General features: G+C 39.7%; 1 protein-coding gene across 12 annotated transcripts in view; it reads left to right on the top strand.

The window, feature by feature from the left end:
• Nucleotides 1–24,261, top strand: part of LOC120720058 (muscleblind-like protein 1) — a 68,374-nt gene extending 44,113 nt beyond the window's left edge. For 5 of the 12 annotated variants that reach the window (XM_040009666.1, XM_040009677.1, XM_040009665.1 and 2 more), the window contains 9 exons: nucleotides 2,711–2,881; nucleotides 9,095–9,319; nucleotides 12,017–12,256; nucleotides 14,256–14,309; nucleotides 15,131–15,281; nucleotides 17,090–17,125; nucleotides 17,947–18,038; nucleotides 18,354–18,423; nucleotides 20,525–24,261. In XM_040009666.1, the coding sequence (XP_039865600.1) occupies nucleotides 2,711–2,881; nucleotides 9,095–9,319; nucleotides 12,017–12,256; nucleotides 14,256–14,309; nucleotides 15,131–15,281; nucleotides 17,090–17,125; nucleotides 17,947–18,038; nucleotides 18,354–18,410 (1,026 nt within the window). In that variant the 3' untranslated portion in view covers nucleotides 18,411–18,423; nucleotides 20,525–24,261. The remainder of the gene's footprint in view (nucleotides 1–2,710; nucleotides 2,882–9,094; nucleotides 9,320–12,016; nucleotides 12,257–14,255; nucleotides 14,310–15,130; nucleotides 15,282–17,089; nucleotides 17,126–17,946; nucleotides 18,039–18,353; nucleotides 18,424–20,524) is intronic. The other 7 variants (XM_040009668.1, XM_040009669.1, XM_040009675.1 and 4 more) reach the window with 7 other exon arrangements.
• Nucleotides 24,262–24,465: the final 204 nt, after the last annotated feature.

Here is a 24,465-nt window from a genome sequence, read left to right as displayed (position 1 = left end):
GAGAGTGCTTGAGAGACAGATGCTGGTAGTCTGTTAGCATATTAACGTCTCCATGGAGGACAGGAGACAGGTGAAAAGGCACAAGAGAGAAGCCAAAACATTAACATCACAGACAATGATTGGCAAGGACCACGGGCTCATGCATGGCATTGTTCGGAGAACAACAACGCTGCTATAGATAATGGCCCTGCTGGTGAAAATAGAGGGGGATGAATATATCAGGGTGCTGACCTTTCTGAATGTAGCCAATAAACGATAATTCAGATTCTGTCTTTATCAGGATCCACGTAATTTGCTGATATTGTTCATCTTCGAGAAAGAAAATACCTTTTTCGAAAACATAACCTAAGAATTTTGTCCATGTTATTTTGAAAATAACACTGTTTGACTGCAGTGAACGATTGAGTGGTGCCAGTTAAAAGCACCAGAATGTCAGGTAGTTGTTTTTTATATAAATATTTCGATAAAAAACTGGCAACATGAGATCATCTACATTCTTGCTCGTCATAGAAAAGCACTTCCACCACCTGTTTACCAGAAGCTTAAACCTTTTCTTCTTTAAAAACCTTTACAAAAGTTTCTTATTCTTGAAGTAATTATTTTGCAGCTTATTCCCAGTATGGCTTGTTAAAATGTGTAAGTGTTTAAAACCTTTTGAGCTTTGACCACTGAAAACTGATGCAGGGAACCCCGCTGAAAAAGAGCTTACATAAATTACAGCCCTCAGATAGAGCTGTAATTTATGTAATTGAGGGGCCGCATTGTCACAGTTGATTGCACACACACACACATGCACGCACGCACGCACGCACACACACACACACACACACACACACACACACACACACACACACAAGCACACACACACGGCTGGATTTGACATGCTTGAGTCCAGAGGGAATGTACCCTGAAAATCAAAAGACATTAACCAATTAACACTGATCAATAGTTTACAGCCACATAGGGATGAACCGGGAGGGATGACTTGGAGCATTGTCAATGTGTGCCTTTGGGCCAATGGTCAGGCTGGGAATGCTATTCCTCACAGCTTTTAGCCAATCAAAATGCTGGATGAAGTCTTGACATTCTGCTGCTCTCCAATGCAAAGTACCTTTCATGCTGTAGCTAGGCAGAATAAATGGGAGAGAGGCAGAGACAGAGCAAGACCAGGAAGTGAAAGGAGGAGAAAGAAGAGAGGCGTTAAGCATAAAGCCAGAGTGGGAGAGTGTATGTGTTAGGCTGTGAAGGAAGGTGTCATAGTAGGCCACAGTGAGCAGCAGGTAATCTCACTGAGATAAGCAGTCGCATGACAGCCAACCTTTAATTCCCCATGGGAGGGGACACTGTGGAGTTGTCGCAGGGCTGGTTTCCCAATCCCCCTGAAAAAAGATTTACATAAAGCAGTAATGGGAATAGATGGATTGAGGATGCATTTTGATGAGGTGGTTGAGGCACAAGAAGAAGACAGAGAGAGAAGCTGACAAAGGCAAGGAGTAGTACAAATGCTGCACACATACATGAATATATACACAGATCACAGCAGTACGTCGGCACTTGCGCTGCTCTGTATTCATGATGAGGAGAGCAAATATCAGCACGGGGCTCAGGATGTATGGGGATTGATGTGAAAGGGAGAGAATGAGGAAGAAAGGGGGAGTGAAAGAGAGGTGGAGATATCTAAGATATTACACCTAGCCAGGGGAGTGTTCAGTGGAGCAGGCATTATGAGAGTGTAAATTACATTCTCTCCTCCCTTTGGGCTGCTGGCTGCAGAATGAATATAAGCACCCACAGCAGTGAGTCCGCACAGACACAGACCACAGTCTCTAGCATAGTAGCATAATACAGCATTAGATTGCCATAATGTGTTTATGTTTCGTGTCACAGGAGTCTCCAATCACGTATCGATCCTACATCAGTTCTCCCGCCTCATCTTTACTGAAATTATGTCCCATATTGACACATGGCTCATTTGTTTGAATTGAGTGGAGATCAATGGTGATTCACAGGGCTTTTTAAAACATCGAGCATCAAGTTGAACAGCTTCTTAGGTGGTAGGATGGAGGAGACTGGGGAGCTTTTGCTAATTTAGATTCCCAAAACAAATTTTCTTTGGGGTTAGACCAACAATGCCGAATCAATTCAACGCAATTGTTTTTACTTTTAAAATTAAACTTAATTTAAAGATGTTATTTCAGCATTGAAGAAATTATGATCACAAAGTTCATGATTTTGATCAAATAATAAACAAATGAAACCAAAAAAATAATTTCCAGACAACGAAGTGTTCCTTTTATCACAGACACACGGCAACATTGTGTTTGTTGAATGTTTGCTTTGTGTAAAGCAATCTCTTAGAAGGAGCAGATAGACAGTTAATCCTCTTTATCTCTGCTCTTGGAGCTAATTTGTCTCCCAATGGGACCTTGAGAAAATAGAGAAGGTGGTAAGCCTACATCTTCTGCAGAACTGATTGGTCTGCTTTATGGCATAAAGAGTGACAGGCCCAGATGTCAAGGATGTGAGGTCGGCACCGGTTAAATAGGAGGGAAGCGACTTAATTCAAGGCTCATTACTTCTATACATTAGGCTGTGGTTAAAGGGAACAGGATTCTAATCCACCACTTCCCATGTGTCTGTCTTCCCCACCCCCCTCCCTTGATTTTGCCCTCCTTGTCTCCTCCTTTCTCTTCGTCTCTCATCCCATCAGGGCCGCTGTTCCAGAGAGAACTGTAAGTACCTGCATCCTCCTCCTCACCTAAAGACCCAGCTGGAGATCAATGGAAGAAACAACCTCATCCAACAGAAAAACATGGCCATGCTGGCCCAGCAGATGCAGCTCGCTAACGCCATGATGCCCGGCACACAGCTACAACCAGTGGTGAGTAGTCACTCACCAGACAGTTTATTAGGTACACCTGTTCAACTGCCCATTAACAAAAATGTCTAATCAGCCAATCACATAGCATCAACTGAGTGCATTTTGGCATGTAGACATGGTCAAAAGTCAGTTTTCCATTAGTACCTACTCAGATCGACTTGGCACGGTTCGCCACGTTTTCAGGGTTTTCCATTAGGTCATAGTGCCTGGTACCAGGTACCTTTTTTAGTACCTGCTCGCCTGAGGTTCCAAGTGATCCGAACAGGCACCAAAATGCGATGTCGTTAGACTGCATGCCACAAAATGGTTCGTCAGTGAGTCACGAAATTTAAACCACCATTTTTGGCGGTTTAAACAAGGCAATGAGGAAAATATGTCTACAAAGAACAACGCCGTGGTCCCTGAGTCAGACAAAAAGCCACAGACCGAGCAGCAGGTATATTCTTGTCCACCTTTCTACACATCTCTACAAACCCTGGAGGTTTGTAGAGAATTCTCTGAAAAATGTCCACTGAGCAGCAAAATGCCTTGTTGATGCCTGAGGTCGGAGGAGAATGGACAGACTTCTTTGAGCCGATAGGAATCCAGCAGTAACTCCACTAACCACTTGCTACAGCCAAAGTATGCAGAAGAGCTTCTCTGAATGCACAACCTTTTGAACCTTGAAGTAGATGGGGTACTGCTTCAAGGTTCAAGTTTTTCCAATCTTGTGGGCAACAGAAGATTGGAAAAACTTGGCCCAGTGTGATGAATCTCAATATCTAGTGTGACCTTCAGGTAGTAAGGTCAGAATTTGGCGAAAACAACAAGAAAGCATAGATCCGTTATGCCTTCTATCAACCTTTCAAGCTGCCAGTGGTGGTGATTTAATGATGTAGCGAATAATTTCTTGGCGCCCCATCATACTAACTGAGCATCATTTAAATACCACAGCCTACCTGAATATATCTTTTTATAAGCACAGTGTACCCACCTTCTGATGCCCGCTTTAAACAGACTAAAGTGCCATGTCGCAAAGCTCAGACTCATCTCAAACTCATCTCAAACTGGTTTCTTGAACATGGCAGTGAGTCCACAGTACTCCAATGGGCTCCATTCACAAGATCTTAATCAAACAAAGCACTTTTCAAAACAGTCTCTGAGCAAGACCTTGTTGAATTAAAGATGTTTTAAAGGCAAAATGGGGCGTAAAGCTATTAATAATTATGTACCTAATAAAGTGGCAATTAACTGCACATTGCATATAAAACATTCTATTCAAATACACGTCCAAAAAACTAATAACCACTCTATAGCCATCCATTTTTAATATGCAAGTTGGCTTGATTTGCTGGACCTTGTCAGTGGACAGAGTACTTACGGTTACTTACCTATTAATATAACGGTTTGAACATTCTGGGCTTAATTATGGATAATTATTACAATAAATACCCATACCAATGACCATATGTCTAAAATGTTCTGTTTTCAACAGGTAAAAAATATTTAACTACGAAATGTTAATTGAATTTAGTCATTTATAGCAGTGGGTCTAAAATGTTGTTTGATATCGGAAAAATACTCACAATTATATCAGGGTTTAAAAAAGGATAGAAGTTAGATTTTAGTGAATTAAAGGCCAGCACAAACTCTTGTTTAAATTTTCCTAAAAAGTTATATCCATTGAACTTAGCTTGACTCCATTTTTTCCTTTGGTTCAAGTTATTGTCAAGATATTGTAGACGAGACAAGACGAAGATGTGCAAGATGCAAAATCTGCAAATATAGTATAATTTAGATGTGTGTTCAGTAACTATGTGACTGAGTGTGCAAATAAGCATATTGTTCCCAGATACAGTTTGTAGTGGATTTGTGTAAGATTTTTTTTGTTTTTGAGTCTTTTGATGAGTATTGTAAGGTGTTTTGTGTTTGTCAGTCCTTTGGTGGTAATGAGTTGAGGGCTCTGTTTGGCCCATATCCATTTAGATGGATTTTATGTCCACTAGTCTGGGTCAATATGGTGGTTTTAGTGAATTTTGAAACTGTGTAACTGCACATGTGATGTCAGTGTGAATTTTTTATGGGACAGTAGTGACAGCTCAAATGAGACCTGACACTGTCACGAGAGCTGCGTTCCCACCATATTTGCCCAGGTTCCTGTAGAGGGCCCGAAATGTAACATCAGCACCAGCACCGCTGCCCTCTGAAAACCATTATTTCCTGTGGGTTGTACCTGTGCGTGAATGGTTTGGCAAGGTGCAATGCAAACATGCTGTCTCGGAAGCTTCTGCATTGACATGACCAGTAGAAACAATGAATGGTGGGAAGCAGACACACATACTCTATATGAAGACAGTGAGCAGGCACAAAAAAATTACACAGTACAGATTTGGCACAGTAGCCAGCACAATATAAACTTTGGCTCGATCAAGTGTCAGTGCAGCACATACTGCTTACCACTTTACAGATCTTAACAAATTTATTTGACGACTTGTCATTAAAACAACAAAAAAAAAACACAAATATTTCAGAAAGCTGTCTTGTTTTATTGGTATTTATTGAACAGCTAACAAACTGAATTCACATTTTAGACCCAAATAGTCGGCACACTGGACTTCTCTCTGAGAAGTCAGAAATGAATCAAGCATAACATACATTTTTGTTTGTCCAGCAAGTAAATAATTGAAATGTTGCGTCTTAATCTTAATTAATGACATTCTAGTTATTTTTTCAACTCTTTTGTAAAACATTACATTTGAAAATTTATGGATAACAGCAGCAATTATATTTTAACATTAGGAGCATAATTTTGATTAGCTGATGTTTACTGGTGGAATAATCACTACAGAAACAATGATAGCAGTGATTTTGGTAATTATGCTGTGTAATTAAGATCATCTGTGACACAGACTTTATACTGGGTGTTCTGATAATTTGTTAAGCACTGTATGAGAAATAGCACAAGATTGATCAGACATGATGCTCATAAGGACCAGAATCCATGCCATTTCAGTGAGTATAGGAAAAACAGTCACACATGTAGAATACATGTGTGACACATACACAAAGTTTCCTACCACTGCTGTGAATGCACAGACCAATTTGCAATAAGCAGTTTTGTGTGCTTTATCATCTAACGGTTTATTATTGCTAAATTAACATTCATAATTATACTTGGTAATTTCCTAGGATTTGCTTAATGACAACAATAAAGACAGTGTTTATAGGTTTAGTGGTTATATAATAAATCCCAGCAGTTCCAGAATGTTCTTGCCAGTTTCACATTCAATAAAACAAATACATTCCAAATAGGACCATATTACAAAGGTATGAAGTATAAACAGTGTGTAAGGGTTAATGAAAACGTTGTTTTTTTCCCGATTTTAAATCCCCCTAAAAATATTTGTAGCATTTGTCCAATGTAAACCGATCATAAGGGCAATCATATGATCAGCACTCAGGCCGATCATAGGACTGCCGGTGGGTAGGGTTGTTTGTCTGTTTAGTGTTCTTTAAATGAACCTGAAAAACATGAAAGCCATGAAAAACAGTTCTGTGACTGAGTTTGAAAAAAATGTTTAGCTTAAAGAAAATTGACAGAATTAGTTAATTTGATGAAAGTTTATTCTTACTTTTCCTTTCGTTTGTACATTGCATAATATAGAAAACTAATGGATGGATGAATGGATTAAATAGGCAGTTGGGTTAGGTTCTAACTATGGATGGGTGGATGGATAGCCAGTCCTGGTATAAGGCAATGAAGGGAATTATTTTAAATGATTAGCAGCACATCCATAAAGCCGTATAACATACACACACAAAATTGAGTTAAGATGTTGCTCTATGTATGCGCAGCATGCTCCAAGGATGTTCAAGGTGATAGCCACAGCCCCGTTCAGCCAAATGAATCCTTCCATGACCGATCCAGAGACCTTACAGAAACAATGAGAACTGCCAGTCAGTCTTGAAGTAATTCCTCTGTCATCTCCACTGTCCCTTTATGTTTAAGTGAGAGCACTGGAGTGAATTTGTCTAACATTATTCAAAGGAGTTCAAAAGATGCTGTGTGCTTTGACGCACATCTGCAAGTGCACACTTAGCTGATGGCTTATCAACCCTATCTAGAAAAGAGAGGCTGAGTTGAGAGCCCCATTGGGAGGGATGGGGGTTTAAAGAAGCATAGATCTCCCTGGAGCTGCGAAAGCCTTCCTTTCTGTTTATGTCATGGGGTGAGAGAAAGCAAGACGAGAGAAGGAGCAGGAAGACAAGCTGACAAAGAAGGACACAGCAGAAGAAGAAAGGGAGAAGGGAATGCAGCCGAAATAGATAAATGGGCAGGGTAAGACAGGTAGGTAAAGTGAAGGAGATAGGATGACAGCAGTGAGGAGAGATGGCTTTAGACCTCCACTACAAAGAAAAGTCAAGAAAATAGAGCATGTTCTGTGCACAGGGATCAAAGGGTAAAACCGGGTACTTACCTTTCTAAGAATCAGACTTTATTCTTCCTAACCTCACCTTGTGTTTGTAGCTCAGTCTCCTTCTTCCACCCTTAGTACCTCTACCACATTTTATTTCCCCCTTTTTTTTCTTTTATCTGCAGCTATCCATCCTTCCTCAGTTTTAGGTAACCTACTTTAATTTCATGCATTGGACCATGAACACAGTGAAGTGGTTAGGGTCTGTCACAGCTGGTTGTCACTCACTCACAGTAGGAAAGGACCTGTTTAGTACAGATCCTCTTTGAAAATAAAATAAGTCAAAGCATGAAGCCACAATCCAATGACATTCCAGTGGCTGGGTGTAATTGGCCACATCTCTGTGTTTAAATATTTAGGAGCTGAAGTTATGGCTCATGTGGCAAAGTGTTTGCACTACAACAAAGAAAGGTCAAACTAGGTCAGTGCGTCTGACGTACAAATCTTAGAATATTCAAACCTGAATTTAAGCTTGTTTACAAAGAGTTTCAATATGTATTGAATGTCTTTATATAGTATGTTTCTTAGTCCATTATAACCAGTTCAGTGGCTAATTGGTAAAACCGCAATTTAGATAAATAAAGTTGTGCAATGACTGTTACGTCACATTTTACCGTCATGATCATTATAATTGTAGTGGGGACTTTTCAGCAAAACTTAACTTTAGGTTTTCCACCGTTATGCAAAAAACAACAACAGCAAACATGCCCTGAAAAAGAGAGGATAACACATTTTACTGGGAATAGTGAAAACAAATACTGCTGAACCGTAATTAAGCCCTGCATGCAATTATAGATGTTTGTGTTATAACATTTTTGTTAATTAATGCGAATATTCAATTTCATATCGATACTGAAACTTTGACGTGTTCCAAAAAAGGCCTATTAGTAAGCCTTCAAACTCTTTGCAAGATGATATCACTGCATAGTTAAAACCCCATGACCGCAAATGTTTTAGATGACATCATGCTTATTCCATCCAAACCCCAAGCTGCAAATATCTCAAACTGATATCTGAGCACCTGGAGTGAGACACATCTGCTTTTCCAGAGCACCTTATGATTGCAAACAACTCTTCAGACATTCCAGAGGGCAGTGCCGAAAGAATTATTTCTGATTTTCTGAGTCATCGCTGAGCAGTGAGGAGGTTTTAGGAAGAATGTATCAGTACAGCCCTGGCTGCCGCTCCTCTATTACTCACTGTGTCCTGTTGGCAGGGGCTCAAAAGACAATCCTTAGACTGGGGCTGAGGTCAGGATCAGGCAGGGAAAACTTTGCAGTGCATACTCCTCTCTCTGTCAAACTCCAGTACAACGCATACAGGCAGTACTTTATCTTACAGTGAAGCCTCTCTCCCCACTCACATGCTCACACAGCTTGACGTCCTTCATCAGCACTGCTAACTGTGTGATATCTGGGGTATGAAGCATGTGATTCCATCTGATCAATGGAAGAAGGTGACACCACATACTGACGCTTGTTAGTGCAAATGAAAGACAAGCAGCCATGTTCTTTTTCCTCAGTCGTAAGCCTGTTAATTATCTGTTTTTGCATCTTTCCTTCCACATCCACAATCAGAGTTCCTATTTTTTGCTTTGCTACTGATAATCTTCTGCCTCATATGCTGTATATCCACCAGAGGTAATAATTATATGAGGAAGAAACAATGTGATTATATATGTAGCATCTTTATACATAGACTGTGAGAAATCATTGTGGATCAATTTTGACCAACTCTCTTATTTTGCATGTGCTCTCAGCCCATGTTTTCAGTCACACCCAGCCTTGCAACCAATGCCAATGCTGCTGCAGCAGCGGCTGCTGCATTTAACCCCTACCTTGGCCCTGTGTCGCCCGGCCTGATGCCCGCTGACATCTTGCCCAGTGCCCCCGTACTGGTCACCAGCAACCCCAGCGTTCCCATACCCGCTGCTGCTGCTGCCGCCGCCGCTGCACAGAAACTCATGAGGACAGACAGACTGGAGGTGAGGAGGAACACAAACATTTACACACATTCGCAAGAAAAAGTGGGGAAAAAATATATGAAAGCACATCGGGAGGATTTGCATAATTTTTTGTGATTCCTTTGCCACTCGCAGATTATAAAAAACGATTGGGAGAAATACCTTTTTCACACCTTTCTAACAGAAGCTTTTCAGATGTAGAATCTGTCTATTCAATATTAACAGTCTTGTTTGTACGTCTGTGTATCTACACCATTTCTGTTACACTAACTACATGCCATTACCAAGACAGAGTTATTTCTCAGACTTAAGCAAGAGAATGAGATGTTAATGAAAGCATCCACAAACATTACCATTGCTGACTCTATCGATACGAAGGGGATAACTTTGTCTGGCACAAGCTCGGGTTATAATGTACATATGTCATTTTCAGAAAAATCTTTACTTCTTCTCGGAAAGCAATTAGTTCTTTGAAACCTGATGAGCGCCCCTCCTCCAGCTGCGTTCAGATAATCATTAATTGGACAGTAAGTCAATCTCATCCATTATGTAGCCCCACCCGAGAAACAGTGGCAGCGGAATAATGGGGAAATCGTTGGAGGCAGGCAGGAGGCGTGCAAGAATGCAGGAAGGTTACATTTAAGATGTAATGTTGGGTAGCTGGGTAATTAATGGGGGTGAGGCTGAGTAAGTCTTTGGACCAAGTGAATGAATGGACAACATGCAGAGCGACAGAACAGGTTACTGACAGGAAAGAGAGATGGAGGCGGAAGATAGGAAATCAATTTGTAGACCTGTTGTGGTCATCAGGGGAGGGGTTGGAGCAGGCAGAGACAGAGATACCAGAAACAAAGCAAAGGCCGCTGACTGAATTTTATGGAGGCGTTAGTACAAGTCATGCTGTAGAGGTTAAGGATAAGTGGAGGCAAGACGCTGCGAGCAGGAGAGCATGCACCTCTCGATTCAGACTAAGGATTAAAACGATTTGTCCTGCAAAAGATCGATAGCAAAAGGATATGAAATATTTATCAACCAAATCAGAAATACTCTCCTCATTCCACTGTTTTCCTTTTAGATAGAGAGGCCTGTTGGTCAACGGCATCTGTGGTGGTCAGGCTGCAGGAGAGGTAGTGAGGCTGCATGTGTGGGTGAAGCTTTTTGATGAGGAGATTTCATATCCTAGTTTCTTAATTTGAAAGGAACTAGGTTTGCTAAAAATATCTTAGAGAAAGGGGCCAGTCATATTTCAGTTTCCAGTGTGTGTCGTTCAAAGTAAACATAGCTGGAATTCTGTGGAGCGACACACATACCGCTCAGTTGATGTGTTACGGACTGTTTCCTTTAGGCTGTGAGAAATTCCAATTTTAGAAGACAATGCCCCAGACAGTTTTCCTGAGAAAATATGCTCCAGAAGTCTTGCTGTCTTTTCCTTACATACGGTATGCTGCAACATGTCAGCATGCATAAAGTCATATGTTGGTCACCTGCAACCATGGTGATGCAAGTAGCTCAAGGGGATAGTTAGACATCTGGTCCCGAGAACATCAAATCCTATCATTCAGTCCTCCCCTGTTTTTTTTTCCTATGACAGCCTACATACACCTCATCACCAAAGGCTCTCACTTTCTCCTCCATCTCCTTCCTCGTCTTTTTACTCTATATTCGTCAACCACGCTTACATTTCCCTTCTCTCCAAGTTTCCTCCCTCCCTCACCCGCCTCTACAACATCTGCCTGACAACAAGGCAGTCTCTCGTTTAAAAAAAAATAAGACAAGTAACAGTAGTTACTGGTTAGCAGTGGTGGGGTGGTGTGCACGTGTAGGCATACATATCTGAGAAAGGGAGAGGTACCCACGAGAAACAAGGGACAGGCAAAGAGAGAAACGCCATCACTCACAGCAGTCAGTGAACGTAGATGATGAGCTGTCAGGACTGGAGACAGAGCAGTTTGCAGATAACGGTGCTGGTGGCCTTTTGTCTGGCAGCCGGTCCACCACAAATCAAATCCTTTATGCACGCAGACAGGGAGACTGGTAAACAGACTTAGTAAATGGCTTGTTCCATCACAGTAACTGATAGATCAATACAACGCACCATGAAATTGCATTTCTTTTGGTGGAGGATTGCATCTCGAATCCAGTTCAGACTCAACGGTCTGATGGAGCGCCGAGAGCAGAGATCTGAAGTTATTGCAAGGCTCTTTGAGTGCCTAAATTAAAAAAAAAACAGTGCTGCCTTATAATATATATACACCCACCTTTTGTGTGTGTGTGTGTGCGCGCGTGTGTTTGCTACTGTGTACCAGCGGCTGACAATTACGTCAGCTACAGCCTCCCTCGAGGGTAACCAGCTTCATATTTCCCATGAGCCTCATTGAGTCTGTACGTTCAGAATGAAGAAGCCATTTTCCCAATTGTTCATGCAAGTGCTGCCCCCTTCTGTCAGACTCAGGAAGAACAAAAACAGTTCTCATTTAAATAATGGATGAATGCGGTGTGATTAATGAGTCTGTAAACGTTGGTTAGGATCTGTTCTGCTTATCAATCAACATTAATGGCTGAACCCATCATTAAGATCGGTTACCTTGTCTGATACCATCTGAAATGACGGAGCAGATGGATTGCTTTATCACGTCGACTCACCAGTAACTTTGTAACTTATGTGTGTAACTGTGTATGTGTGTTAGGTTTATGATCAAATCCTTACCATTGCCCCAGGTATGCCGGGAATATCAGAGGGGTAACTGCACGCGTGGGGAGAACGACTGTCGCTTTGCCCATCCTGCAGATAGCACCATGATCGACACCAACGACAACACAGTCACCGTGTGTATGGACTACATAAAGGGCCGCTGCTCGAGGGAGAAGTGCAAGTACTTTCACCCTCCGGCTCACCTGCAGGCCAAAATCAAAGCCGCCCAACACCAAGTCAACCAAGCTGCAGCTGCTGCAGCCATGGTAGGTATCTGTTTACATTACACCTCCAAAAGCAAATCAAACTAAGAAACATTCATGTATTACAATCTCACAACCTGCTGTTAGCAATTAAAGCTAAATGTCATTTAATGTACATTAAAGTTTAAAATGTATAGTTTTTCCAAAAATAATTTCTTTTTTAGTTTGGAGCGGAAGCATTGCACCACAAATACTCTAATCTGGAGATAATTTTCTATGTATCGACAGCGTTGCTTGAGCCAGTACATTTTACCCTGCTTTTAACCTCAACCTTTAGTCTCCGTTGTGCCTCTGCAGCTCTGACTCAGTACGCCCTAAAACGATACAGATGTAGCTTGTGTCAATGTGTGCTTTATTAGCAGCAGCAGTAATCGTGCTAGTATGTGACTGAGCCTCCCCTCGCCTGCTCCTCCTTGTTTTGCTGCTTTGTTAGTTTTACATTTTGCTTTTTCACAGTCGATAGATGTGTAACATTTTTTGCTGAGAAGACAATTGTGTAGACTGCGGCATATTTTGGATCTTGTTTCCGCAATGCAGCGATCGGTTTCTCTAAAGAGACAGTAAAAAGGTCGTGCTCCGCCAAGTGCTATACAGTAGATAATAGTGTGCATCACTGAATTCAAAAATATGGGTCAGCTTTATATCAGTTAACCTTTCATTTCTGTTTATTTCGATTGATTCAGCACAATTTGAGCAGGCCTGCCATTTATCATGTCCAATCTCATCTTTTCCAAATAAAATGTAGTAACTTCCTGGGATATAAAATGGCAATTAGTATGAATATAATGGCACAATGATAATTATTACCACAGTGTATCTATAGAATTAGACTAAATTATTGTCCTCTTTTTTTCTTTTATTACAAATAGCCAGACTTGTGACGCTTTTTCAAAGTCTTCATTGAGTATTTAGTTGTGACACATGAAACAATCTCAAACAGAGAACACAGCATCGCATTCGCAGGGGGATGACACGATTCAATACAATTTTATTTATATAGCGCCAGAACACAACAAGCACCTCCAGGTGTTTTCTAGCTTTATATTGTAAGGTAAAGACCCTATAATATTAGAAAGAAAACTCCAACGATCAGACAACCCTGCATGAGCAAGCACTTGGCGACAGTGGGAAGGAAAAAATCCTTTTGAACAGGAAGAAACCTCCAGCAGAAGCAGCATGTGGGGCAGCCATCTGCTATGATCGGCTGGGGGTGATGGGACAGAGACAGGACAAAGGATTTAGTAATAAAACATTTTAAAATGTATCTACAATTTCATAATCAGTGTATGTGATACAAAAGTTTTGTTCAGATTGGTCCACCTGTTAAAGAGGAGATAGGATACATACATGTACCCTAGGATCAATTTAGGAACAAACACATCTGAAGATGTCAATGATTTTTTATGGTGTATTCAAATCATGTGAATGAAACAGAAAACACAGGAAGAGGAGAATCACACAAGTACTGGAAACTGCAGTTGTTTAAGACCCTTAAAACGGGCCTAGGACCAAGAGTCATGTGCCACTTTAGGAAATTAGTTTCAGTACAGTTGCCATAGTCCAGCCACCACAGGCTTTAAGAAAGCAGTGCATCTGGAGCAGAGGGCAGAATCACATTAGATAATATTTATAGTCTGTTTCAAATTAATGTATTTGATCAAAGCTCGTTCATTGGCTAATAATCTTTTCTGGACCATAGCATAGAATTTTCGTATTCATGAAAATAAAAACTTTCTTCTGACAGCAAAGTTTGCTATGGGCTGTAATTCTTTTCAGTAACCCTAAAGCCATTAATGTGCATGCACAAGTCTTGTAATTGTTGTATATTGCATTCCAATGATTTGTTTTTGTTTGTTTGTTTGTTTTTTTGTTTGTTTTTTTTTCCTCACCAACCCACACTGCACTGCTGCCCCCATGACGCACCTTCGCTTGCTGGTTTTTGTTAATGCGCTTGAACCCCATTGGCCCATTGCCATCATGTGCTCGCTGCCTGCTAATTAAGACTCAGTCGGCTGTCAAATCAATGAAGCGACCCCTCGACGCAACTTTTGATCTGGTACTATGACCTTTCACCTTTTAGCTTGGCATGCAGCTGTGGTGTGATAGATATAGTTTGAAGCTGTGTTTAACTAACTAAATGAGAAAGCACTTAAGGGTGATGAACTGATTGTAACCTTTGGTTTGACGTTTTAAGATTAAAAACAGATTCCAATCACATCAGTGAAGAATAAGGACAGTGGCTCAAAACTGGAAATGCACTACATTTTCCAATGTCAGTTCATCACCTTAAGTGAAACTCAAAGCACGAAAATGCAAAAGTTTATTGTGGTATAAGCTATGGTAGTCTTTGCATGTGTTGGTCATTTCCCATACTGCATGCATAACTGGTAAAGAGGTGTCATGACAGTCTTAACATGGCGTATAGTTTACTATTATCATGGAGCTGACAGCGCAACTTTCCCTAACTACATCATTTCCATTGGTGGTCCAGCAATCTGTGCTTCAGCTTATATTAAGCAGCTGCTAAGTTCTCTTTACGGAAAATTCGAGTTCTCAGCCAGCAAAATATTGACTGTATCTACTGTAATATTCTAAAATCATGTAAAAAGGTTCATGACAATATCTTGAGTACTTTTATGCTTGTCATAAGATACTGTATACGTCACACATTTTTTTGTCAGCTAGCACCTCTGTCCGCCTGCTCTGACAGAAGTAATGTAGTCCACTGCTTGCTTGCCAATATATTTGATTGCTGTTTTGATGGGCAATTTAATCTTCTAATGAATTTCTTTCTTCTCTCTGTCCTGAATGTCACTGCTACCATACTTTGATTTCCCTCACTCCCATCCTTTTGTTTTGATGTTGTCCCCTCTTCAGGGGCTCCCTCCCGTCTTGCCTCCTTTACCAAAGAGACCTGCACTTGAAAAAGCCAACGGTGCCACCACTATGTTCAATGCTGGTGTATTCCCGTACCAACAGGCCCTGGCCAACATGCAGTTTCAGCAGCAGGCTGCCTTCATACCATCAGGTAAGGTCCGAGTCTTCTTTAACTGGTGTTTGTGGCAGTTATCCTATTCACATTCCACACTCCTTTGATTATGGTTTGGTATCTGCACTGTCTGGCTGAATGTGTGAAATGATGGGGGAAAAACTTGCACAGTGTTATTTGCACATATATGTACTGCATGGTCATAACTTTTGTGTCACAAGTGGGAAGAGAAATAGTCAAAAGGTTTTTTTTTTTTCATTTATAAACAGGCAGGCAGTGCTAGGATGTCTTCACACCTATATTTGTTTTCTCTGGCCTGAGTCAGTTCATGAGTTTGTAAACTTGTAGCTTTTCCCGGTGGTTTGGTTTGTTTTCACACACGGAGAAATCCAAGTGAACCAAAATGCTTCACTATAAACCACGTGAAAATATTCAGGCTGCTTATTGGCCAGATGAGACTGGGGCTGGAGAAACAACAGTAAATACAGGAAGAAGGTGCTGCATTCTAGACTAGTGGAGAGTTTATATTCATTTCACAGCTACCTGGTAGCCCGCATAGACTTTGGCACATTTATAGTACCTTGCTGCATTCAGAATACAAAGCATACATGGTAACCAGAACTTTTTGAGCTCAAACTTGGAACGCAGTTGGGTCGGATCATGTTCACATGAAAAACGAACTGCTCTGGAGTCCATTTGGAACCAAAGGGTCTCGGTGCGATTGTTTTACACCCGAGTCCAATTACTGTTTTCACATCTGCCCAAATGATCGCACTGAGGGAAAAAAACAAACCAGAGTTTAAATGAACTAAGCACTGCAGGTGTGAAAACACCCTTAGTAATACACATAAACCATGCTCAAAAGATCATTCTAATAAACAGGAAGCAGTAATTTTGAATAAGATGCAACTGAGATAAATAAATCAAAGTTTTTATTTATTTAAATATTTATTATAATGTTCATTAAGTTGAACATTTGATGTTACATTTACATGGGAAATATACATTTAATTAAATTAGTTACAAATCAACATTTTGGGCTCAAAATGTTTTGTGTGGTATAAAAACATAAACATAAACAGCAAGATATGACTTTAATTGAACTGAAATTCTGAAAAATGGGGCAAGACAATCCACGACTGCTGGAACATGAGGGGCACTTCTTCACTCTCTGCCAGTTTAAATTATACCCAAGGTCTACACTACATGTGCATGCACAAAATGCACACACACACACACACAGCTTTTTTAAATGTTCTTCTTTGGGCACTGCATAGTCATCTTTAACTGTGCCCCATATTCTCCTGTGACAGCCTAAGAATAGCCTGCCATCGATTCCCATCTGTGAGACATTCAGCTCCTCAGATCCTCATATGTCCCACTCTGTTGGACTGTCAGATCACTACAGCTACACTGTTTGAGGGCTTAAAAAGCAAGCCATTCAAACCTGTCACCATACAAACAGCTGCCATGGCCCTGACAGGAAAATTGGGGTAGTGGTAGCATTTAATTTGCCCTTCAGTTTAATGGATAAGTTGAACAGTAAACTGGGGTTGGCCAGCAAGTTTTGTTTTCTTTTCAGTTTTTCCCACCTCTTCCCACTCAGAACTTTCATGCATATGTTTTCTTAAATATGCAGTATGTGCAGTTACAACAACTGCAAGCCATGAGAGTAATAATAACCAATGCTGTTATATAATAAGCTGTGGCCACTCTATGAAAGAGTTCACATGTTTACATCCAGAATGAATCCAATATTGTCTGACTTTGTAACACTTGTAATGCATTTTGCTGATTTCTTCTCCCCCCTATTCACTCCACTCCCTGTTGCAATGCATGATGGGCAGGCTCGATATTGTGCATGACACCTGCAACAAGTGTTGGTAGGTGCCAGCTTTCCTTATTGATTATCTTTGAACCCATTGTAGTCACTCTCATTTAACTCACCACATAAAGTGAGCACAGTTTTTTTTTTAAATTTAGACTTTGAAATGTACTCGAAATGATATTCAGTGTCTTTTCAACACAGGCTATTCAAATGTAAATTGCAAATTTTGATTGTGAGCATACTTGTGTAATTTCAATTGGAAATGATGTGCTTTACTATTCTGTACTGTAGACCTTTTTGCTTCACCACAGATCTGTCTGTCACCTAATGCTTGTTGCAGTTCAAAATCCCCTGACCCCTGCTTTGTTTAACTTACGTTTCAAGCTCTTTAACCTCTTGAGCACCTCATTATACTGTCTGGTTATAAATGCCATATAAACATGAGGATTTATCAGTGGTAGCGGAAGAAAGGATAGAGATGTTGTGTGAAGTTTATGCAATCCTGATTGTACTGTAATTTTTGCAAAACCCAGTGAAGTCTCTTATTCAGTTTTGAATGCTCCCCGCCAAGAAAATAACACGCTGCCACCTGATATGATATGCTCGTCTAATTTCCAATTAGCTGCTATTTAAATAATTTCCCTGACGTTTCTTTTCTTTTTCCACAGCAGGTGAGTTGCTATGAGTTTACGCAAATTGCTGGGATATTTGTAGATAGAACGTTAAAGATCGCTAGAAAGCAGACAATAAATCTGAAGCTGTTTAGATCTCATGTTTATCAGCATTCTATACACAGACATACAAATGAAGTGTCAAGCATTAAAAGCTTTAAATCTGCTCTGGTTCAACTGCCTGTGTGATCTTTCCCCCTCCAAGTACCCATGATGCACGGTGCTACCCCAGCCACTGTGTCTGCAGCCACCACATCTGCCACAAGTGTTCCCTTTGCAACAGCAACAGCCAATCAGGTTTGCTCCTCTCCTGCCTTCTTTCACAGTCTTTCACCTCTGCTATCACCTCTGACTTTTTCTCCTCTAATCGTACGATTTCAATGTGAATGAAATGAAAAATGCATGATTGGTGCACAAGGCTCACCTCTGGTCTTTGCTAGTTATTTCTAAATATCTCAATTTGTGATTATAGACATAATCGCTATGCTTATGCTTGTTAGCGGTTGTGGTTCCAGTGTGTTTTGTCCTCATTGCAGTAGACCCTTCTGTTTATTTCCCTCTGTCTTCCCATTCCCCCCTCCTCCCCTATTTGTCTTTTCTCCTCCCAATCAGATTCCAATAATATCTGCAGACCATCTGACTAGTCACAAGTATGTGACCCAGATGTAGAAGTCTCAGAACAGTATGTACTGCACCTCCAGCACCTCACACAATGCATTCGAACAATAAATCTTTTTCCTCTGAAAAAGACCTCCAAACCTCTGATGTGACAGAGTTGCAAAAGCTTTTTTTTGTTTGTTTTTTGGGGGAGTTGTGGGAGAAATGTTTTTTTACAAAATAAAATTGTTCACTTACTTGGTAGCAGTTAGAAGAGAAGATTACGTCTCCACTCATATTTGAAGGTTAAAGATGAAGCTGGAGTCAGGAGCTGCTTAACTTAGCTTAGAATAATCAACAGAAACACAGCAAAACAGGTAGAATTAAAAAAAACGAAATGAAATATAAATAAATAAATATATTAAAAGCTGCCAAGTAGAGCGTCTAGTGCTTATCTGTTTACATTCCCTCCCTGCATGTTGAAATTTATACAGTAATGTTTGCCAATATTTAAAGTTGTGATACTAAATGGTTGCTGGAAACATTAACTAGCTTGTAAGCTGCCAGCAGCTACAACATGCCAGGAATAGCAAATAAGCTTCCACACTATCAAACAGCACAAGCCAACAGAGAGGAATTAATATCCTGTTTGTCTTGTATGACTTGGCCACTGTGGAAGTTTTCACAGTGATCCATCAGATTTTCTTGCGCTCCTGATTCCCCGCTGATGAGATTTACGATATGATAGTCACCATACAGCTGAACTAGATCAAATTAATTTCAGCCGCTCAGTGTTTGCATACTTTTACATATTTTTTTAAGATCAGTATTAAAATCGTAAAAAAAATCTTTTGTTTTTAATACAGCTGTGAATATCTCAGCTCTTTAAGTGTTTTAGTAAAGTAGAACATAAACAATGTATTATAGAATTGATTGATATAACCTGTTTCGATATAAAGCTCTAAAAATAGTTAATAAAATATATGAAATAATAAAATACTAATAATGTCGATGACAGATAAGTAACATCAAAAATGTCAAATATCACATCTTGTTCTAAAGCAGCCTGTGCTTCTAAGAAATATGTTCATATTGGACAATTGTGCAGCTAATGGGTTCTAATATTCAGTAACAGTGCATGAAATAGTCTGCCTCCCCTCAGAGATCTTCATTTAACCTTTTTGTTTGCCTTGATTTTCGCGAACTATAACTTCGTACATTATTGTACAAAAGTTTCGAGCCACCTCTCGTTCATTAGATTTTGTTTTCAAGGAGTTTGACACAGCTGCCGCAGTTCAGCTGATCCATCATAAATGGATCTGCTGAATTGTTTTCAAGAAGCTGTTACAAAGTAAATTTGAATTTTTGATTCAAATCATCATCAATATGCAAAGAGGAGTTCAGAAGACAAGTACAGCAGTGAGCATCTACGGACCTGTAAAACAGTGTTGAGGCTCTGTCAAAGTTTAGAGGTGTATTTCAGCTTGTGGTGTTGGAGAACATAACTGATGAAATTATCATCGTTTTGATCCACCGTGCAACACCATCCGCCTCACTTTTCAGCAGGGCGGTGATCGCAAACTCACTGCAGTAACAATAGATAGAAAAACAAGTGGAACATTTTCCAGTTATTCAGTGGATTTCCATTATTATTGTCCTTCAAGAATCCTGAACACTACTTTATTATGTGTTTTTATCTATTGTACAGTGTCCTTGGGTGTCTTGAAAGGCGCTTTATAAATAAAATTTATTATTATCATTATTATTATTATTATTATTATTACTTGAAGAAACTGCAAGTAAGCTTCCCTTAAAGTGTTGAAGAATAAAGGTGGTCATACCAAGTATTGACTTTCAAGGTTGTTAAAATGGTAAATTATCAGTTTTTGCCTTACATGCTGTATTTCTATATATGATTGCACATTAAAAAAATCAGTGCTTTATATGTATATATAAACAAATAAATAAAACAAATGAGTGGTTCAAGTACAGTTTGTAATTCACAGTTACTATGGAAACCATACATTCATTTGTTTTAGACAGAAATTTTAGAAAGAAACTTCGAGGCTTATTATCAGCATTCTTGTCTGATTGAACTCTAAGTCAGCAGTAAACTCACTAGCTTTGCTTCGCCATTTTGCCGTTGCTCACAACTGACCTCCTGTACTTCACGCACTTCTTTTCAGATGGAGCTGGAGCGTGCTGGTGTCAAGTCCAAGATTAGTGGTCACCCTTCATGCTTGTAACATCAGGAGCGAAACGGAGGACCAAACTGGTTTGGAATAAATCTGCATGTTAACATAGGAGGCACAGTTTGTTAGAAGCGTTTTCATGTGTACTTCATGCACACTATTACACAACAAGAGAAAAGAACAACATCGCATCAAAGACTGCCTTGCGTTCTGTAGAGGCAACTGACCTTTATTCACCAGACACACTTTGAATGTTAACATAAGGTAAATGTGTGGAGCAGTCGCTGAACAGGTCGACTGAATCGGTACGTCTGTTGACCAAGAATCATGACTTACGTTGTGCGTGTTTATTCATCGGTTGTTGGTCTTTTGTTTACACAAAGGTGCACCTTGTATTTCATTTGAGGAAAAACGAAACAAATAATCTGACTGAATCACATATGCATGCACAATGATTTTGTTAATGATTTGATTTTGTTAAACCTGATATAAGGGAAATTACATGAGTGCACTCAGAGGCAAAATAGCAACTGAATGTCTGTGAGGTGTCTTTCAAACCTTTGTAGCCTACCTTTCTATCTCTTAAGCACATGTCTTTAATGTTGCAGGCATCCCTGTAAAGTGCCATACATCTCAAACTACATGAATGGTATAGAAGCAGTGTTACAAAGTGTTGCAACTCAACGACTCCCTTTAATACGTCTCTTTTCTCTTTTGGACAGCATGAAGTGTCCAATGTCATAGCCCGTCATTGTCTGTGATTCCCTAAGAGCACCATCGCCCCATTGATTAGATGACCGTCCCCGGATCGTGTGCTTTACATAAATCTTCTACTGATTAGCTTTTAATTTTATTTTCTTCAACTTTGTTGTTGATGTCAGTTGTTTAGACGTGAAATGACTTGACTCGTAATCCGAGCTCTGTGTGGCCATTAAGTCTGTTGACTCTAAACGTCAGACGAGTAGACTGTGAGATCTCAGCCTGGGTGAGAGACCAAAGAAGCTCTCTCAGCGATGAAACTGTTATGATGACACCACAGGGTTAGGATCAGATGATGTCCAGGCTGCTGTGAGACAGAAGTCAAAATCGACAGTGCGACTGGCAAATACGCGACCTGTACGACCCGATTTGTTTTTCATTGGTATCGTTATTCATATTTTAAGACAGGTTAAAGTAAATTCAGTGTAGTGTATATAAAGTCAGACATATTTAAGAGTATTTGTTCTTATGTCTACCTGAGAACTGTTTTTCAGATAGTCAGCCAAAGTCTTTTCGTGTCACTGTTGTTAGGTGTTGTGGATAGACTAGTGGGGCTAAATTCTTAAAAATATGTAGCCCAAAGAAGGATCGAGTGTTTGGAGTAGATCTCTAGAACTCTTTATGTTATTTTATTTTTTAATATTCTGGGTGTTTTTTCAGGCATAGTCAATTGGTGGATAGTACAGGGAAAGTGGCAAGAATATAAACGATTGTATAACTCATCCAAAGCCTTAGAATGTATTATCGGGTCAGCACAATGCAACATGCCATTTTGAACCATCCAGTTGCCTAATCCACGCCATATTAACACACAGAGAGAGCACTATGTAACTGTCACTTTTTTTTGTCTGTGTTTTCTTAACTCTCTTGTGGTTTTCTTTGTTAGACAACAACAATTGTTTTATTGTTTTGTTTGGATGATTTTTTTGATATTAGTTCAGATTTTCAGTTTGGCTTATTATATTTATCTTTCTTATAATGAATATAAGGTTCAGTGTGTGTGTTTGCGTGTTCCTCATGCACAGTTCCCTGAAATTCCATGTAATGTTAATTTTCGTATGATTACAATTGTAAACTCAATATTTTCTACGTTATGCATATTGTTGAACTGTATGCATATTGTTCATTTCGCTAGTCTTTTTTTTTTTTGTCTTCTTTGAACAAAGATGTTTTATATGAGTATCTAACAGTAATGAAATAATAGAACAGAGAGGCCCAGGTTGTCGCTGTGGCAACCGTCGCCAATAAACGAGTAATATTTTAATGATTGTAAGGTTTGTAACTAGTCATATAAGAAAAAAAAAAGACTATTATAAAAATCTAGTTCTTAGATGTTTAGAGTAAAGATGTTATTTTCTACTGTATCCATTTCAAATAGTAACTATTGTTTTAATGTTTTTACTCTCCCTGGAAATTGGGCCATGTTGGAAAACAAGCTGCATATTTGATCACTTTTGGGGGCGTTGCTGGCGGGGTCAGGTGAACGTGGCGAGTAGGAAACCGAGTCTGAACTCTCGTTTCTTACCCAGCCATCTGCAAACAACAAGGGTGGGGTGGGGAATCTTGAGGTGATAATGGTTGACTTTTTTGCACTTCTGTACATAGTCAAAAAAGAAAGAATCATGTATATTGAGATCTTATTTTGAATAAAAAAAATAATGTCTATCAAGACAAGGAATTTTGCTAGGATAACAAAAAAAAAAATCTTATGAAAGGCTGAACAAAATTGCTTGCATCAAAAGGGCACCGAGTTCTCACTCTCCTACCCCTTTCAGAAAAGGCCAAGTGTTGCTCTTCTTTTTTGTCAGCAGCTTGTAGTTTGCCAGGTAACCTTCCGGAGGAGGCGTCCACTACCCTCCAGGGTAAGGGCCTGACTGGGTTTGTCTGGTCCCCCAACCCGCCTGTACTGCACAGGTGTGTGTCATGGCCACGCCCGCCCAGGCCCAACCAATCACAACACGTCCTGTCTCTTTACTGTACTCAGAGAGGAATGCATGTTAAAGGAAATACATATACAGTTTAAAAAAAGAAATCACAACACAGTACTATTGATTAAGAAAACATTTACACAGAAAGATGTATTTACAGTATACAATATTCTATCAATGTAATGGAATAAAATATATATTAAAAAAATATAAAAATAGAATAGTGGTTTATTTAAAAAAAAAAAGATTCCTGAGAATATACTCACTAAAGTTTCACCACTTGGAGAGTTAAAATACATGCAACACAAACACCATAGCTATAAGTATGTTCTTTATGTTTATGTAAGCTGTGCTTCTAGTAGATGAAACTGACCGAACCCGATCGTAGTTCAACATCAGGTCAGAATTTAAGAATAACTGCAGAATGATATACTGCTTCGTAGTTTGGTTATTAACCAGTTAGTTTGAAATTTTGTCCTGATCATCTTAGTCACCTCTCATCTTCTACAAGCACGCATGCTTACGTTTATGATATAATGTAAACTGAACTTTTTTTTGGTTTGTCGTTTGTTTTCTCTGCTTGTAGTGCTAAGATGATGTATTCTGTCTTCTGCTGCAGTTTGTTTCTGCTTGTTTTACTGTTCCGGGCCCCCTGAAAGGATGCGTCATGTTTGCATACCAGCCACCTCGTCTGGAAAGCGTGTGTAGAGAAAACTACTGATTGCAACAGTCTAAAGCCATAAAATCCAATCATTTGAATGAAATATGAGAAAAATTATAAAGAGGTGGGGTGTGGTATGTTCTGGATCTCACAGGATTGTGTTTGCCTTGGTTTTGATTAACTATAGCATCATGCAATAATTCCAGTCATGGAGGTAGTTAGTATAGCTTGTGGTGTGCTGTGCCAACACTGATGGATGTGTGGAGTTAAGAGAAAAGTACGTGACCCATTTTATTCACGGGGCCTGCATTGCTATATTTGATTCTTGCTGTTATGAATAAAAAAAATGTAATAAAAATTTACAAATGAACTCAAGTAAAGGAGAATTTGTTTAAAATGTGTCGTTTCATTTGAGCTCAAGGTTGGGATGTTCTGGGTAATTTAAGGGAACACAAATTACAATACTAGAGCTCGTTTCTGTGCACAACAAGCAGCGAGCGGCTGTCCTGGCTGTGTGTAGCACAAGCGTTAAATGAAGCTTAACGCAACATATTCATCTTTGTTTTTGTATTAAACCAGGGATGTCA

The sequence above is a fragment of the Simochromis diagramma genome, unplaced genomic scaffold (assembly GCF_900408965.1).
Source record: "Simochromis diagramma unplaced genomic scaffold, fSimDia1.1 OVJJ01000344.1, whole genome shotgun sequence".
Lineage (NCBI taxonomy): Eukaryota > Metazoa > Chordata > Actinopteri > Cichliformes > Cichlidae > Simochromis > Simochromis diagramma.
This window is presented reverse-complemented; position numbering and strand designations above follow the sequence as displayed.